This window comes from Ictidomys tridecemlineatus, chromosome 12, assembly GCF_052094955.1.
Source record: "Ictidomys tridecemlineatus isolate mIctTri1 chromosome 12, mIctTri1.hap1, whole genome shotgun sequence".
NCBI classification, from domain to species: domain Eukaryota; kingdom Metazoa; phylum Chordata; class Mammalia; order Rodentia; family Sciuridae; genus Ictidomys; species Ictidomys tridecemlineatus.
The window spans coordinates 27,788,394-27,803,158 of record NC_135488.1 but is presented as its reverse complement, the minus strand read 5'-3'; the positions used below and the strand labels follow the sequence as shown (position 1 = coordinate 27,803,158).

At 51.4% G+C, this 14,765-nt stretch overlaps 1 protein-coding gene across 23 annotated transcripts in view; it reads left to right on the top strand.

Moving 5' to 3' along the window:
- The window catches only part of LOC144369142 (mitotic spindle assembly checkpoint protein MAD1-like), a 282,508-nt gene that overhangs the window by 178,071 nt on the left and 89,672 nt on the right, over window positions 1-14,765 (top strand). For all 23 annotated transcript variants that reach the window (XR_013428597.1, XR_013428596.1, XR_013428599.1 and 20 more), the window contains one exon: window positions 8,438-8,578. Coding sequence is in view for 10 of the 23 variants with exons in the window: in XM_078028234.1 (XP_077884360.1) it covers window positions 8,438-8,578 (141 nt within the window). In the remaining 13 variants the exon portion in view is untranslated. The remainder of the gene's footprint in view (window positions 1-8,437; window positions 8,579-14,765) is intronic.

The following is a 14,765-nucleotide window of genomic DNA, read 5'->3' as shown; positions in this document are numbered from 1 at the left end:
CTGGATTTTCTGTTTTCCATTTCCCTTAACTTCTGTTCTGATATTCATTGTTTTCTTTTCTTCTGTTTGCTTTAGGCTTAACATTGTTCTTCTTTGTGTCATTTCCTACCTGGAAGCTTGGATGATTGATTTTAGATCTTTGTTTCTAAATTAGGCACTTGGTGCTATGAATTTCCCTCTGAGCCCTGCTTTTGCTGCATTCCACAAAATTTTGAAAAATTGTATGTTCATTTTCTTATTCAAAGTCATGATTGAATTTCTCTTGAGACTTATGTTGACCCATGTGCAATTAGAAGTAGATTAATTTCCAGATATTTTGGGACTTTCTGGCTCTCTTTGTCATTTATTTCCAGTACAAATGCAATGTGATCTGAGAACTTACTTTATGTGACTTGTCCTCTTTTGTATTTGTTCAAGTGGTGTTTTATGTTCCTGTATGTGATCTGTCTTGTGAACATTTTGTGTGAGTTTGAGAGGCACATGTGTTCTGCTATTGGCAGATGAAGACAATTAGACTCAGGTGACTGATGGTGCTGGTTAATTGGGCTGTGTCCTTAATGATTCTCTCTGTGGATCTGCCTATTTCTGTTAGAGGTGTCAGAATCTGCAGTACCGATTGAAGCCCCATAAGGAGGGCAGCTATGCTCTTGTAATGTCAGTAAACATCTGGATTTGTGCATATAGGTTTGTTGCTTTGCTTTTTATTCTTATCTCTGAGATATGATCATTTCTCTCATTTAGAAATATGTCCTTTTTTGGCTGGGGATGTGGCTCAAGTGGTAATGCGTCAGCCTGGCATGTGCGGGGCGCTGGGTTCGATCCTTAGCACCATATAAAAATAAAATAAAAATGTTGTGTCCACCGAAAACTGAAAAATAAATATTAAAAAATTCTCTCTCTCTCTTTCAAAAAAAAAAAAAAGAAAGAAAGAAAAGAAATATGTCCTTTCTGTTTTTGTCTGGCAAGTCTTGTTGGTGGTAAGTGTTGACCTCTTTTCCTCTCAGCACATACACCCGCCCACGTGTCTATCCTTCCTGCACTTGCCTCTGGGACCCACATGGCTCCCAGCCTTGTTCTAACCTGTCAAGGTGTGCCAATTTCCCGTCCTGACTATTTGCACTTGTGGTGGCTTCTCAATATGAAGTTGGTTATGGTTTATCAATTCTGAAAGGTTCTCAACCGTTATACCTTGATGACTGCCTCTCTCCTGTCTCCTCTCTTCTTTCTGTGATTTTGGTGAGAGACATTTTAGACTTTGTTTTTCTACCTTGTATTTCTCTCAGCACCTTCATATTTTCTGTATTTGTCTTTTCCTATTCTTTCTGGCTTATTCTTTAGATTTATCTTTCAGTTTACTAAGTGTCTCTTCAGCCACATCTAAACTGCTGATTTACTTCCTACATTTAAGTGTTTAAGCATTCTGTTTTAATTTTGTTTGGCTCTTCTTTTTGGTTATAATCATTTTTATTTGCTTATTTGTTATTAACTTACTAATAATTTAAATTCCTTTATTGACCTAAACATATTAGGTATAGTTATTTTCTGATTATTCTAGTACACTGTGGGTTTCTTTCTCCTAAATTTTGTATTGTTGGTTCATTTTCATTAACATTTTGTGAATTTATACACACATACACACACACGTTTTAGTTGTAGTTGGACCCAATACCTTCATTTTATTTATTTATTTTTATGTGTTGCTGAGGATCGAACCCAGTGCCTTGCACATGCTAAGCGAATGCTCTGCCACTGAGCTACAGCCTCAGCCCTTACATTTTGTGAATTTTGATGATAATTTTATACACTTAGGACTTTGTCCTTGGGGTTTATTCGCTTCAAGGAGTGAGTCATTGCTGTCTAGTAAGGACCTGTGTTAGTTCCTATTTGTGTTTGGTCTTAGACACTGCATGTGTTTTCTTCCTGGGGTTATTTGCTTGTAGGTTTTATGAGTGTAGCCTTGTAGTCCACAAATTCTCAGCACTAGAATTTTATGTTTTTCCCACCTATACAGCCTCTAGGCTAACATGTGTGCATATACCATTGACAGTATGGTGGTCTGTTTAGATACAAGCTTGCCCATTGTGGATAGTGGCTTCTCTGTCCAGGTTCCTTCATCTGATTGTCTATGTTGCTCAGGCACCACACTTCCTTCCTTTCCCTATCTGCAGGCCCAGGCTCCACACTCAGTGTCATGCTGCATACAGGGCCTTGTGTGAAATCTCCCTAGGAAGCTTCCTGCTTGGCCCAGGGCTCCTACCAGCCTGGAGATTATGGGCCAGTCTGTGTGATGTGGGTGCTTGTTGCTTGCTTGGGGCAGAGTCTGCCCAGCATCTTTGCACAGTGAGGCTTGTGGAGTATGCAAGGCCTATTCTATGGGCTCAGGAGTGGACAGCCTGTCTCACAGAAATGGGCAGTGCAGACATCATGATGAAGGCTTTGATGAGTCTTGTCACTTCTGATGTCTGCTGTCAGGGTTAGGAACACTGTGGAAGGCAGATCTTCTGACCCTGTAAATAAGTTTTGCTTCTGCTTAATGAGTCCTTTTCCAAGTATGATTTCTAGTTCCCAGTGAGTGCCAGAGGAAGCAGACAGACATAGGTGCCCCAGGAAGTTCTCCTAGGACCGAGCCTGCCTAGGCTTGGTCCTTGTGCTGCACATGTTTGTCTGGGGCCTGGGTCAGAACCCTGGCATCCACAGGCCAAAGGGCAGACTGGTGTGGATCAGAGAGGAAGCCTCTTAAGCACTAGCACGGCACCTCCTCTGCAGCTGCCCACCTCCTCTTGGGTGTGCGTCCTCCCCTCCTTCTCCTCCTTTCCAAAGCATCTAATAGTGTAAGGAAGTCCTTGGAAATGATCCTGCTCTGTGTGGCCAAAGGGTCCTGGTGCTGGAGACCCTGAGGATCCCTGTGTACACCAAAAAGTGGGGTCTGAGGAGAGATTAGTGATAGAAAAGGAGGCCTAGGGTGGGCAGAGCGGGCAGACCTGGGTTTTTCCTTGACTCCATGAAGCTGCTGGCCAGGGTGCCATGGGGCAGGTAGGAATAGGGCTTTGCAGCTGCACTTGATCATAATTTCCTTTTCTTAAGAAAAACCTTGTGGAGGGACCAAGAATTGAGTGCAGGTAACCAAGTTGGCTGACCATGCTGAGGCTATGGTCAAATGGCCCTGAGAATGCATGGGTGGTCAGAGAAGGTAAGAGACCCAGTAGCCCTGGCAGCAGAGACCAGGGAGAAGTGAATGGAAGGGCCACTGCTTTGCCCAGAGGAGAAATCTGAGGAAGGGACCCTCTTGCATGCAAATGCCACCAGCTCAGCTCGGTCTCTCTGGGCTTACTCCTGCTTCCTGGGGACCTTCCCTGGCTCACGATCCTGGGTGGGCCCTTTCTCTCTTCAGTCACTGGTTACTTCACCATGAGGGCTCAGAAACACTTACATGCACCTGTCTCAACAGAGCACCTAGTGTCTTCTCCCCATTGGAGAAACAAACAGTGGGAGGAAGGGTCATGAGGACAGCAGTGACTCAGCACCTAGCAAGTACCAGAGCTTCATGTGCAGCTACATGTGAACTCAAGGCTGGCTGGACACTTTGCCCTTTCCACTTCACGATTGAACCTCCTGAGGCACACGGAGAGCTGATTATTCTTGCCAAGGTCATAAGCAAGTTAATGTCCAGCTAGGATTTGGGCCTTGTTGGGCCTCTGTGACCTGGGAGCTAGTCCTGGGCTTGCACACTTCATGTCACTGGAGGGGTGAAGGGCTGCAGTCTGGGAAGGTGGGAAGAAGGAAGCTCTGTGACAACTGTGCCGCATGCCTCTGTTCCCATCAGCCTGAGGTGCTGCCGGCCACCTTGAATTATCTGTTTCCCAATAGACTCCCTCGTGGCTCCCCCTCCCAGACTGGGACTGTGGCTCTCGCTCTTGTCTCCTCTATGTCACTGCGCTGCCCTTCTCCAGCCCGGGCATGAAGCTTGTCTTGGTGTTCCCTGCAGGAGGCAGACTCCTCCCCAGACTTGTCCCCCAACTATCTCAGCAGGTGTGTGGCACCCCACTGCCCAGGTGACCTACTCTGGCCATCCGTGTATGTGTGGTGGATGTCTCTTCATTCCCAAGCCACTCCTCAGTGTGTTCTGGGACTAGTCTCAAGAGCTCAGTGGAAAAGGCCTCCTCTTGACTGAGGTGGCTGAGGGGTAATCACCACTGTCCCTGTTATTCTTTTGCAAGGCACACTGGGGACTGCCCACACTGTGCCCTCTGCCTGGTGTACCTTTCCCTCTATGCATCAGCTGTAGTCTACATGCTGTGGTCACCCGTGTCCACCTGGCATCTCTCTAGCACTTGGGCCATAGGTCTTTTCTGTGTTCTCTGCCAAAGGCCTGTGCTCCTTCTCCATACCTTCCCTGGCTTCTCTTCATGGAATCCATGTTTGGTGAATATATGAGCAAAAGGATAAAGGATGAACGTACTGGGTCTTCCGGTAGCAGAGGCTTCCAGCAGCCCTTGGTGGTTACACAGGTTCTCCTGGAGACCTGCACCCCAGCAGGACTTGCCAGGGTGCCATGGGGCAGCAGTAAGACCATTAGGGCTAGGAGTGTCAGCAGCATGGCTCCTACACTCTGCTGGCCACCTCTGGGTCACCCAGTTAAATTTATTATGTGCACTTATGGTCACACAGATATGCACACATGTGACATGTGCTATCTTCAAAGAAGCCCACCTTCTCTATGTTCTGTCTTATTCCTGTCACCTCCTAGGGACTTCCTCTTCCTACAGTCCCTCTTCCTCTGTCCCACTGGTTGCAGCTGCACAACCTGAGTGGGGGAACCCTCCCCAGGTCCTTGGTTAGCCCAAATGAACCTCAAACTGCTAGGTGTGGGAGATGAGGGTCGGATTCTGTAGGGAGGAGCTAGTATTGCAGCAAGACTTTGTATACCTGTGGTAGTATACCACAGGTAGTAATGCTGTACCTGAAGGAAGGTGGTCCCATTGTATTCCTGCTGGAGGAACTTTCCGGGCCAGCCTTGAGGGAAGCAAAAGCCTAGTACCTGTGGGGGGAAGGTGGCAGCTATCTAGGATGGGCTTTGGATGTCCCCTGGGGTAGCCTAAGTGGCAGTGAAGAAGTAGGGTCAAGGAGGGTGGTTTTGTATGGAGAGATTTGCCACAGGGGGGTCCCCTGGGCAGGGCTGGGGGTGCTGGGCTCAAACTCTTCTTTGCACCCTCTACTCACCTGATCTGTCCTGGTGTATTTGTTTCTGTGATGGTGTCAGCCCGTGGGTTTCTCTTTGATCTCCCTGAGCCCATAGTTCCCTGCCTCCCAGGACTCTCAGTTCCACCCAGGAGCATGGCTGACCAGCTCCTACACCCCTGCTTGCTGCTCTTTGTCCTATGGTGGTAGTCTATGCCCCCTGCTGGCCTCACTGCCTGGTCTGTGCTCAGATAAATTTATTTTAACTGGGAAGCTCAGACACCCATGAGCAGTAAGTGGATGCCTAGGGCCATGGACAAGTGATTCTGCAGTTCCATACCTCAGTTTCCTTCTAGAAAATTCCTGTCTGGCCTTGACCTTGAAATTCTTTTCCAGCTTTATGATTTTCTTTACCATTGGGCACTTTACTCCCTTAGCTTCCTTCTTGAAGGGGACTCAGGACTAGGATGGCCTCTGGCTGGTCACCACAGGCATAGAAAGCACTCACATCCTGTGGTTGGTTTAGGGGTCTCCAAAGGCACAAGGCCCCTGGTCCTCCACTGACTTCTTCAAAGGTGAGCCTGTCTCCCAGCTTTCTCTTCGAATTGCCATTAATTAATGGGGTGACAAACCAACTCCATTGCTCACAGACAGGACCGTTCTGTACCCAGGAGAAGCACTCAGTGGAAAACATTGTTTTGTTTTGTACTTCTCCAGCAAGTCTTTAAGGCTTCTGTCAGCACAGCCTGGGCGCCTGTTTGTGCAGCGATTAATCGTCTGTGTTTGCTCAATTGGAAACGAAGCGAACTTTACCACAAGTGGAATCAGTCATTAAAAAGTCGTTACCAATCACACCAGCACAGTGCCTGCTCTTCTGCTAATGACAAAACAATTTCTTGAAAAGGTACAAACAACAAACTTTTCACTTTACATTTTTCTTCTTTGCCAGCCATTGCTAGCCTGGAGATGTAATAGAAGAGAGCCGTAGTGAAGGGCAGCATTTTTGAGATTTATTGGTCAATAAAGGAGACAATTGTAGTTTGTTTATGAAAGGAGATCCCCCGCCCCAGCCTCAAGCGGCATCGACACTCTGGTAATGATAACTCGGGTAACCAGCTTGAGACGATAAAAGTCAATGGGAAGATATAGGATTTCAATAAAATTATGACACTCCATAAACCTTCCCGTGGAAACAAATTTTCCCTGGATATGTGACCAGTTCCAGTTGGATTTGTAACTTTAATTTTCTCTTATTGAATTTTTTTGTCATCAACTAATTACAGAGTCCACACTGGGGTGACAACTGTGTCCCTTGCCAGTGAATGCAGAGTGCCTAGACACAGCAGCCCAAGGCTCTGAGGGCCCATCATCTCAGGAAGGAGAAGGCAGGATTTCCTACACCCCAACATGCTGCCTGTCTTTCTCACAAAGGAGGGACCTGTGTTCCTGCTGGAGGTGGCTGAGCCATGGGCCTGGCCTCTCCTGGGGACATGGTTGGGCAGCAGCCTGTGGAAGTACACACTGAGAGAATGCTACCTGCATGGGGACCTTGGTGGTCATGAAGACCTGTTTCTGTGTGGAGGTCTTGTTCCCCTGGAGGTCTGAGAGAGCAGGTCTCCATCAGGGCCATGAATTGCCCTTTGAGCCAGGGCTGGGTGGGAGGGAGGGAGCTGCTGGCCAGGGCACAGAGGGAGGTGATGAGGGGCTAGTCTGACCTTGGCCTCTGCTCCTTTCCCTGGATTCATGTGTTGGGTAGGGGCATGTGCCAGTAAGTGTGTAAACCTGCTTCCTCACTTCTTAACTGCTAGTGTTCACCAACATTGATACAATTCTATCCTTTCATGAGCACCAAGCATTTACAGGGCAGTTCTCTGGACACTTTGTTCACAACAGTGTTGAGTTACATAGCTATCCTTCATGTCTCCATCTTACTGGGAAGGATCTGAGACTTGAGGTCAGAGCTGGGGTTTGAACCAGGGTCTCCCAGAAGCCATTACCTTCTTTGTGGCCTGTGTTGCTCCAGATTCCTCATCACTGGCCCTAGAAGTGGGCGGAGCCAAAAAGGGGGTCACTGAGCACACTAGTAAGGTCTCTGCATTGCAAGGTGGCATTGCAGCCAGATCTGCCTGCCCTGTGGAATCTGAGTCTACCTTCTGCAAGACCCCCAGGGTGTTTGCATGCACAGGTGCTCAGAGAAGCTGTACGCTGACACACCTGGGCTTCTGAACAAGGGCTCCCCTATCCCCAGTTGTGTAGTCCACTGAGTGCAGGGGGGCAGCAGGACAGATGGGAGGAGCCCCTGCCTGGTCCTGGATCTGTTGGATGGACCTTCTCCACCTAGGAATCGAGTATCTGAAGCCGGGAGAACCCCGTGGCCCTGTGGCCTTAGGTTCACATCTGACAGCCTCAGTCAAAGGAGGAGGAGGAGGCAGCTTCCTGTGAGGCATGGCCTTCCTTAGCAGTTCAGCTCCCCACCAGGCAGCATCCTCTGTCTCTGCAGGCCCCCCTGCTGGCTTAGCAAGACTTTTTCATTCAGGCATGTGTGATGGATCTTTCCAGTCTCAGGAAGGAATCAGTCTCAGTCTTGGCAGGGGAAAAGCCACCCATTTCTCCCAGGGTTCCTGACTTCCTGACTCTCACTCTGGCAGGGTATAGGTAAGCAGTGATCTTGTCTAGGCTGAGACTCCTGGCTGTGTGATCAGTCTGTTGTCTCAGGAAACTTGGGTCACTGCTTCTTGTGATTGCTATCTTGTGTCAAGAGAGGAGGCAGGTTGCTTTGCATGGCTGGTGGCCCAGTGACACTCTGGTGGCCTCAAGCATCCATGAGGAGTCATTTGCTGATGGATCCTGTGTTTAGAGTCAGGGTAGTTGGGCAGAGCAGAGTGTTTCTTATCCCAATAGGTTGCCAAGTATCCCTACTCGTATGGGTGCCTCCTCACCCACCAGAATGCTGGCTGATGTCCTTGCTCTGAGTGTTACTGTCTGAGATCTGGTGAGAAGTCAAAGCAAGCGGGTATTCAGCCTGACACAGGGAGAGTAAGCACTGAGACTAGGACATGCTGTTGGGATTGCTGGCCTAGGTGGTGAAAGGCCTGGGAGTTCTGAGCACCTGGGCCTCTGGGACAGGAGCTCTGGAGGTGGGCACTGTTGGCAGGTAAGCGTGAAACTGAATTCTTGAACTCTTTGAGGTGCTGCATAAGGGAGCTCCCCAGGTTCCTGTCTCCATGTTCTGCTGACCAATTGTCCTCTGTGCCCACAGGAGCAGGATGGCATGCGTGCCATCCTGGGGTCCTATGACAGTGAGATGACCCAGGCTGAGTACTTACCCCAGCTGACACGGCGCGTGCGGGAGGCTGAAGACATGGTGCAGAAGGTGCATGCCCACAGTACGGAGATGGAAGTAAGTCTGAGCCATGGGTGGGTAAAGGGCCCATGTCCCCAGATGGTCATCCTCCTTGGACCAGAGACTATGGGGGAGGGTGTGGTCATGGATGGTTATATTGCATACATGGTCTGCTTTAATTTTCTTCATGGCATGAGGTAGTTGGAGGGATCCTAGATAGTCCTGTCCAGATGGCAGGTATTGTAGGATGTCAATTTGAGGGGTGGCCTTTGCTGAGTAGAGTTCCCTCTGGGGGCCTCAGAGGTAGCCCTGAGGCCTAGAGTGTGGGCTTGGATCTGTGTTTCCCATGTCCCTGGGTCAGCGGTTTCTCCTTGTGTGATTTCCCTCCAAGTCTCTGTTCTGGGATGCTAAACGGTCCTCTGGGTAGAGGGCAGCTTCAGCCTATGGCCTCTTTCTTCTTTCTCCTGCTGCCACCTGCATCACCTTTGGGCCCTCTTTGATGCCCCATGTCCTCTTCTAGAGGAAAATGGATGGAGGGCAGATCTGTCTTAGCATGACTCATTGGCTCCTGAGGCTTTCTGCTGATGAGTACCTGGGCTGGTCAGAGCCCTGCATGGCCTCTCTTCCCTGGACAGCTTGTATCTGCTCTGAGCTGCGATCTGCCTGATGGGCCTGAGAATGCAACATTGCATGCCTGGTCACAGCTTCCCAGCAAACCATCCCACCCTGAGGTACAAATGCCAATGTTTCCCTAGCAGAGCTGAGGAGGGGTTTGCTCCACTCCCTGGCAGGAGCAGCATAGCTCTTGTGGGCATGGGCAATGCCTCCTCTTAGGTAGGAAAACCTCCACAACCAAGTTGGCCAGCATTGCCAGCCGGCTCTGCACTTTATTTCCATCTCCAGAAGCAGGTGCTGTTGTTATCCTGATTTTCCTGAGGAGGAAGCCAAGGCCAAGAGAGGCCTGGGGGTGTGCACAGGATACTGAGCTGGTATGGGACAGTGCCAGACCTAGAGTGCAGCCACAGCACTTGCTCTGCACCACTGCACTGCCACTCCCAGAAGCTTCTGTGGTATCCTTTGGTCTTGGTGCTCACTGTCACCATGATGGGCCTGGATCTACAGTGTGATGGTGATGCAGATGAGAGGTGTTGGTGTGGCTCATCACACCATGCAGGGTGCTGTCTACATTTCTCATTTAGCCAGTGTTTGGAGATCACCTCTGATGTCCCAGCTGGACAGATGGCCAGGGTCTAGAGGGGAGAGCCAGGATTCCTGTGTGGCCACAATTGCTTCCCACTGGGCCTAGTTCCGTACAGGGGAACATTCAGCAGAGTTCCTGCCCCTTTGGAGCTCAGCTGATAGGTGAGGGAGATGTCTAATAAACAAGCTTCACCTGTTTAACAGGTTAGGGGTGCTGTGTTGGGAGAACAAGGTTCATATGAGGGAATTATCTTGGACCACCTTGATTCCCCTGGAGGCTGGCACGTCCAGGGAGATGGGGGAAGGTGGTTGGCAGGTCACCCAGTATGTGAGGAGGTACGGGGAATGCCAAGACTAGGGCTCTGGGTGTGGCAGGTGGCAAAGAGGCGCCCAGAGCTGTGCTTGTGGAGGGTGGAGCTCCTCTGGGGAGACTTGGGAAACTGGCCAGAGGAGTCATCTGGACTCTATCCTATGGGAGGTGGGTGTGGGGTCCCAGGGTCCCTGCTCCACAGCAGGAGGCTGCAGACTGGGCTGTCCTCACATCCTTTCAGCCTCTCGCTTATTCTGAGGTCCCTGCAGGCACCCTGGGGGCCTATACTATGTCTCTGCCTGGGGTCAGCCCTCAATGGCACTCTTCAGCAGAGTGAACCACGAGTGAGAGAGACCTCTGGTTCTGTACTGACCTCCAAACCCCATTGGTTGGGAACTCATTCTGCTGCTTCAGTGTCTGTGCCTAGGAGCAGGCCCTCCATCCTTGGCTGCACAGAGTGAAGCCATCATGGACATGAGTGCGTTAATAGCTACCCTGTTACCACCCATTTGACTCCATATGAAATGCTAATGAAGAGAGATATGCAGGGACGGCTCGACATCTTCCATCATCCCTAGCATTTCTCACATTGAGAAATCCCCATCTGTGTTGGCCACATGTTCTGCACAGGTCATTATGAGCCCAGCATTTGAGCACAGCTGGTGCCATGTGTTCGAGTTCTGTGTCATGACCCAGGTTTCAATATCAGCACTCACTGACCAGATGTGCTCACTGTACTACCTGGGGCAACTTGGTGGATCTCAGCCATCGCCTGGTTCATGGGTGTGTGTTAGGAGACCGTTCTCACTTTCTATTTTGGGACATATAAGGGCAGGTTGCCCGCTTCTCCTGTGTCTCCTGAAGTTATGGGGGATTTGCCAGACAGAGAGATTAGAGGCCCAGCTGGAGTGCACTTTGACACCAGCTGTGCCTTCCAATACTGTGGGGTTCAAGGGGCCAGTCCAGGTGCAGGGTGGGGTCTGAGAGCTGTTCCCCGCTCCTTACCTGGGGTCTCTGTCATGGCTGTTTCCTTCTGCACACAGTCCCTTGGGCCCTCCAGAAGTGATCTGACCTCTTGCTAGCCTTGCTCCTCTGGACCTGGGCTTCAGCAGCCCATGGCTGTGTTGAGGTAGAGACCCACATGCAGTGCTCTGGACCTCCTCGCCCTCCTTCCAGGTCCACCAGTTACCACTTGCTGCCTAGAGTCAGTGGACATGCCACCTACTCTGCTGTTTGAGGTGGCCAAATATTCTGGCCTGGCACCTCATCTCCCTCAGGGTTCCACGTGGTAGACGGCAGCCTTCTTTTGTAGAACTGTCCCTGAGGGGGCATGCTGCTGCCTGGCAGGGGGAGAAAAGCATGGGCAGTGGCATCCCCAGCCCTTGGGAATGCAATAGTGGTTGGATTGAGTGTGAGCTGGGGGGACATACTGGATGCCCCTCTGAGTCTTGTCCAAGTACCTAGATCCACAGAGGTGGGAAACTGTGGGCTTCCTGCCACCACCAGGTGGCAGCAGCTGCAGCCCTGTGGTTTGCTTCTGGGCCTGGGGCAGGTTTGAGAGCCCTCAGATGGGTCTGCTGTGGAGGAGCCCCAGGGAGGGTTTCTCCTCAACATTGTTTTTATTCTCCTGCTCAACCGGGAACACCCCCTGTGCTTTCCCAGACAGGAAGCTTGCTGGGGAGAAGGCTGCCTCTCCCCTGCCCCCACTTTTCATCTTTCCTCCCCATTGGGTCCTTCTCCCATGGACCAGACCTCTGTGGCTGTGCTGAGTCAGGTGCTGTGGAGTTCCCTGTTCAATGAGGGTACAACAGGTCAAGGTCTGCTGCTAGGCATAGGGAGTGAGGCGCCAGAGCCTGTGCTTGTGGAGGGTGAAGCTCCTCTGGGGAGACTTGGGAAACTGGACGGAGGAGTCATCTGGACTCTATTCTATGGGAGGTGTGTATGGGGTCCTAGGGTCCCAGTGAGGCTAGAGGAGGTCTCTGCCTGGCATAGCACTGCTCCTAAGAGGCACCCAACAGTTCCATCCTGGTTGCAGTTCCTCATGCAGAGCGGTTGCTCTCAGGTAATTTAGGACCAAATGAGGTGTGAGGTTTGAGAACTCCCTAACTTTCCCAAGAGATCTGCTTTCACTCACAGTGAGGTGAGGGTGGCAACACAACCTTATCCTATGGAGGATAGATTGGCTGTCTAGATTGGGGATGCTGACTGAGCAAGGGCCAGTGGAACTGGGGGACTTTCTCCCAGCCCTGGGTAACATCACAGAAGTACCTCCACACAGGGAAGCACACAGGTGGTGGCTGTTTCTCCTATAGTTTGTTAAGGGTGGTTCATTTTTATGAGGAAGCGTGGTGCTTTAGAGAAGAACTGGGGAAAGCAGGGCAAACACGGGCTCCTGCACTGTCCAGCGGCTCCCCAGGGTAGAGGCCTTGCTGCCTGGAAGCAAGAGCCAGGTCAGTAGGGGTACTTCTGATCTTGGCATTAGGTGTGGTTCCCCAGGCAGCTTCAGGTCCATAGTGCCCTCAGGGGAAGGGCCTCTTAGATGTTCTCTGTCCCCCACCCCATGTTCCAGCCTTTAGCACCAGCCCTTTGCCCTGGGAAGGCAGTGTTGCCCTGGCAGGCCCGCATCCTCCTGTTCCCACTGCAGGGCAGCCCTCAGTGAGAGGCTAGTTGGGGGCCACTGGCTGGCCACAGGAGCTTTTGAGGAAGTCCCTGGGCCCAGGCAGTTGCCCAGGGGTACCCTATGCTTGGTCCTCCTCATAGGCATGGCACAGGTTAGACTTCAGGAGAACACGGCCATGACAATGGGCACCAATAAGCACATTGACAAAGAAGAGGCAGAGCCTGGTGGGAGGTGTGGAGTCCACTGAGAGTTGGGCTGGGCTCTGCCTGAAGTGGCCATGCCCCCACAGTTAAGGCTAGCCTCAGGGACGGGGTACCAGTCACAAGACTCAGGGTGGTGTCCACATCTCCAGCTTCCACTTACTATGAAAAGGCCTTGATGTCTTGTGAGATCTGGTGGTTGCATGGGCCTGGTGAGGAGGGCTGTGGGGCAGAGGTCTGACCTGGGTCCTCCCTCCAGCCATGGCGAGGACGATTGCTTGCTTCCCACACAGGAGAAATGGAGAACCTAGAAGGTATCTGTGGCTGGTGCAAACTGTAATAGCTGAGTCCACCCAAGGTGGGAAGCTTCCGGTCTCATGGCTCCCATATCCCATGGAACTGTCCAGTGGCCATAGCAACCCCTGCCCACTCCAGATGAGGCCGTGAGTTGTGGTCTCTCCCCACAGGGCTCTGACTTCTGAGCCACCAGTTGACTATTCTTAGTGCTGAGGCTGCTGTGGCAGAACCTCCCGGGGTGTCCGGGGCCCCATTGCCAGGGAAACTGAATAGAATCCTGGATTGGCAAGGACCAGCCAGGGGCCAGGAATAAGCCAGCTGTGAGGTTATAGGTTGCTCTTTCCTGTGACCTGCTATCAGCCCACCCACACTCTGGCCCATAGATCCAATGCCCAGCCCAGTAGGGGATCCACAGTCAGAACCTTCCCATCTCCAGCCCGGTTCTTTCTAGCGAATGGGACTCTGGGCAGGTCATCCCTGGACCATGAGCCCATTTACGGAAGTCTACTGTCTCCTTTGTGCTGGTCCTATTAATGAAGATGTCACTTACTGAGTGTCCTGTGGGTGCCACACTGTGGCCTGCATAATCTCCTTTAACTTCTTGCCATCCATGTGGGATGGGGTGAGCCTGTCACAGTTGAAGCCACCTAAGCAGAACTTCCTGATCCTTGCCTTGCCCTGGGGGCAACACATTGGACACACCCCAGTCCCTGTCCCAGGTCTGAGTGCTGAACCCACCATCAGTCCTGGCCCTAGGGACATGGGCACTGAGTGTAGGGCGGGACAGTGGGGCAGGTGTTTGCGCTACTTGAATCCCCTGCTCAGGTTGCACTGCTGGGCTGCAGTCCTAAGAGGCCAGCTCAACCTCACCTGGCAGTCCAGAGCAACTGGACACTGGTCTTGGTTGCAGGTGGCAGGGCTAGTGCCCTTGAAGTCTTTGGTGGGTGAGTTTTTCAATTGTTTATTGAATAGCAAAATTTCACACATTCTAAGTTCTGGAAGCCACCCATGCCTGGAGCACTTTAAAAGTTGTTCCAAGCTGCCTGTTAGGAGCTTGTTGGTCGAGGGTCCTATACTGTCGCACAGTGAGATCATGTGACCTTATGGAACCCAGAGGGCCTTCAGGGCCTCTCAAATGGGCAAACTTCACTAGTGACTGAGATTCAAGCTTCTTCTGGGGGGCAGGGAAGCTTGCAAATGAGGCTTCACATCCCTCGTGGTGCTCAGTTGTCCTCAAGAGCCAGAGGGTGGCTGAGGTGCCTATGGGGACACTCCTTACAGCTGCAGGGATCTGATTGGGCATCCAGATCCGCAGTCAAGAAACAGATGTGTGTACCCCCCAGTATCTTGGTCTGAGAGGTGGGCTCTGGGCATCAGGTAGAAGAGTGCCACTGGATGGTGGGGTTCAGAGGCCCTCATGGGAGTGGGGCTGCTGCTTCCCTCCACTCTCTGCCTCCGCCCCGGCCCACTCATTTCTTCTTTTGTCTCTAGGCTTCCCGTCCTCCCTACTTTTAGCTCTCATGTCTGTCTGATTGCTCTGCTCTGTCCTTCTCGTCCCACCCCATCCTTCACCCAGGCTCCTGTTTGCTTTAATTTGGGGTCAGCAGGCTTTTTGTT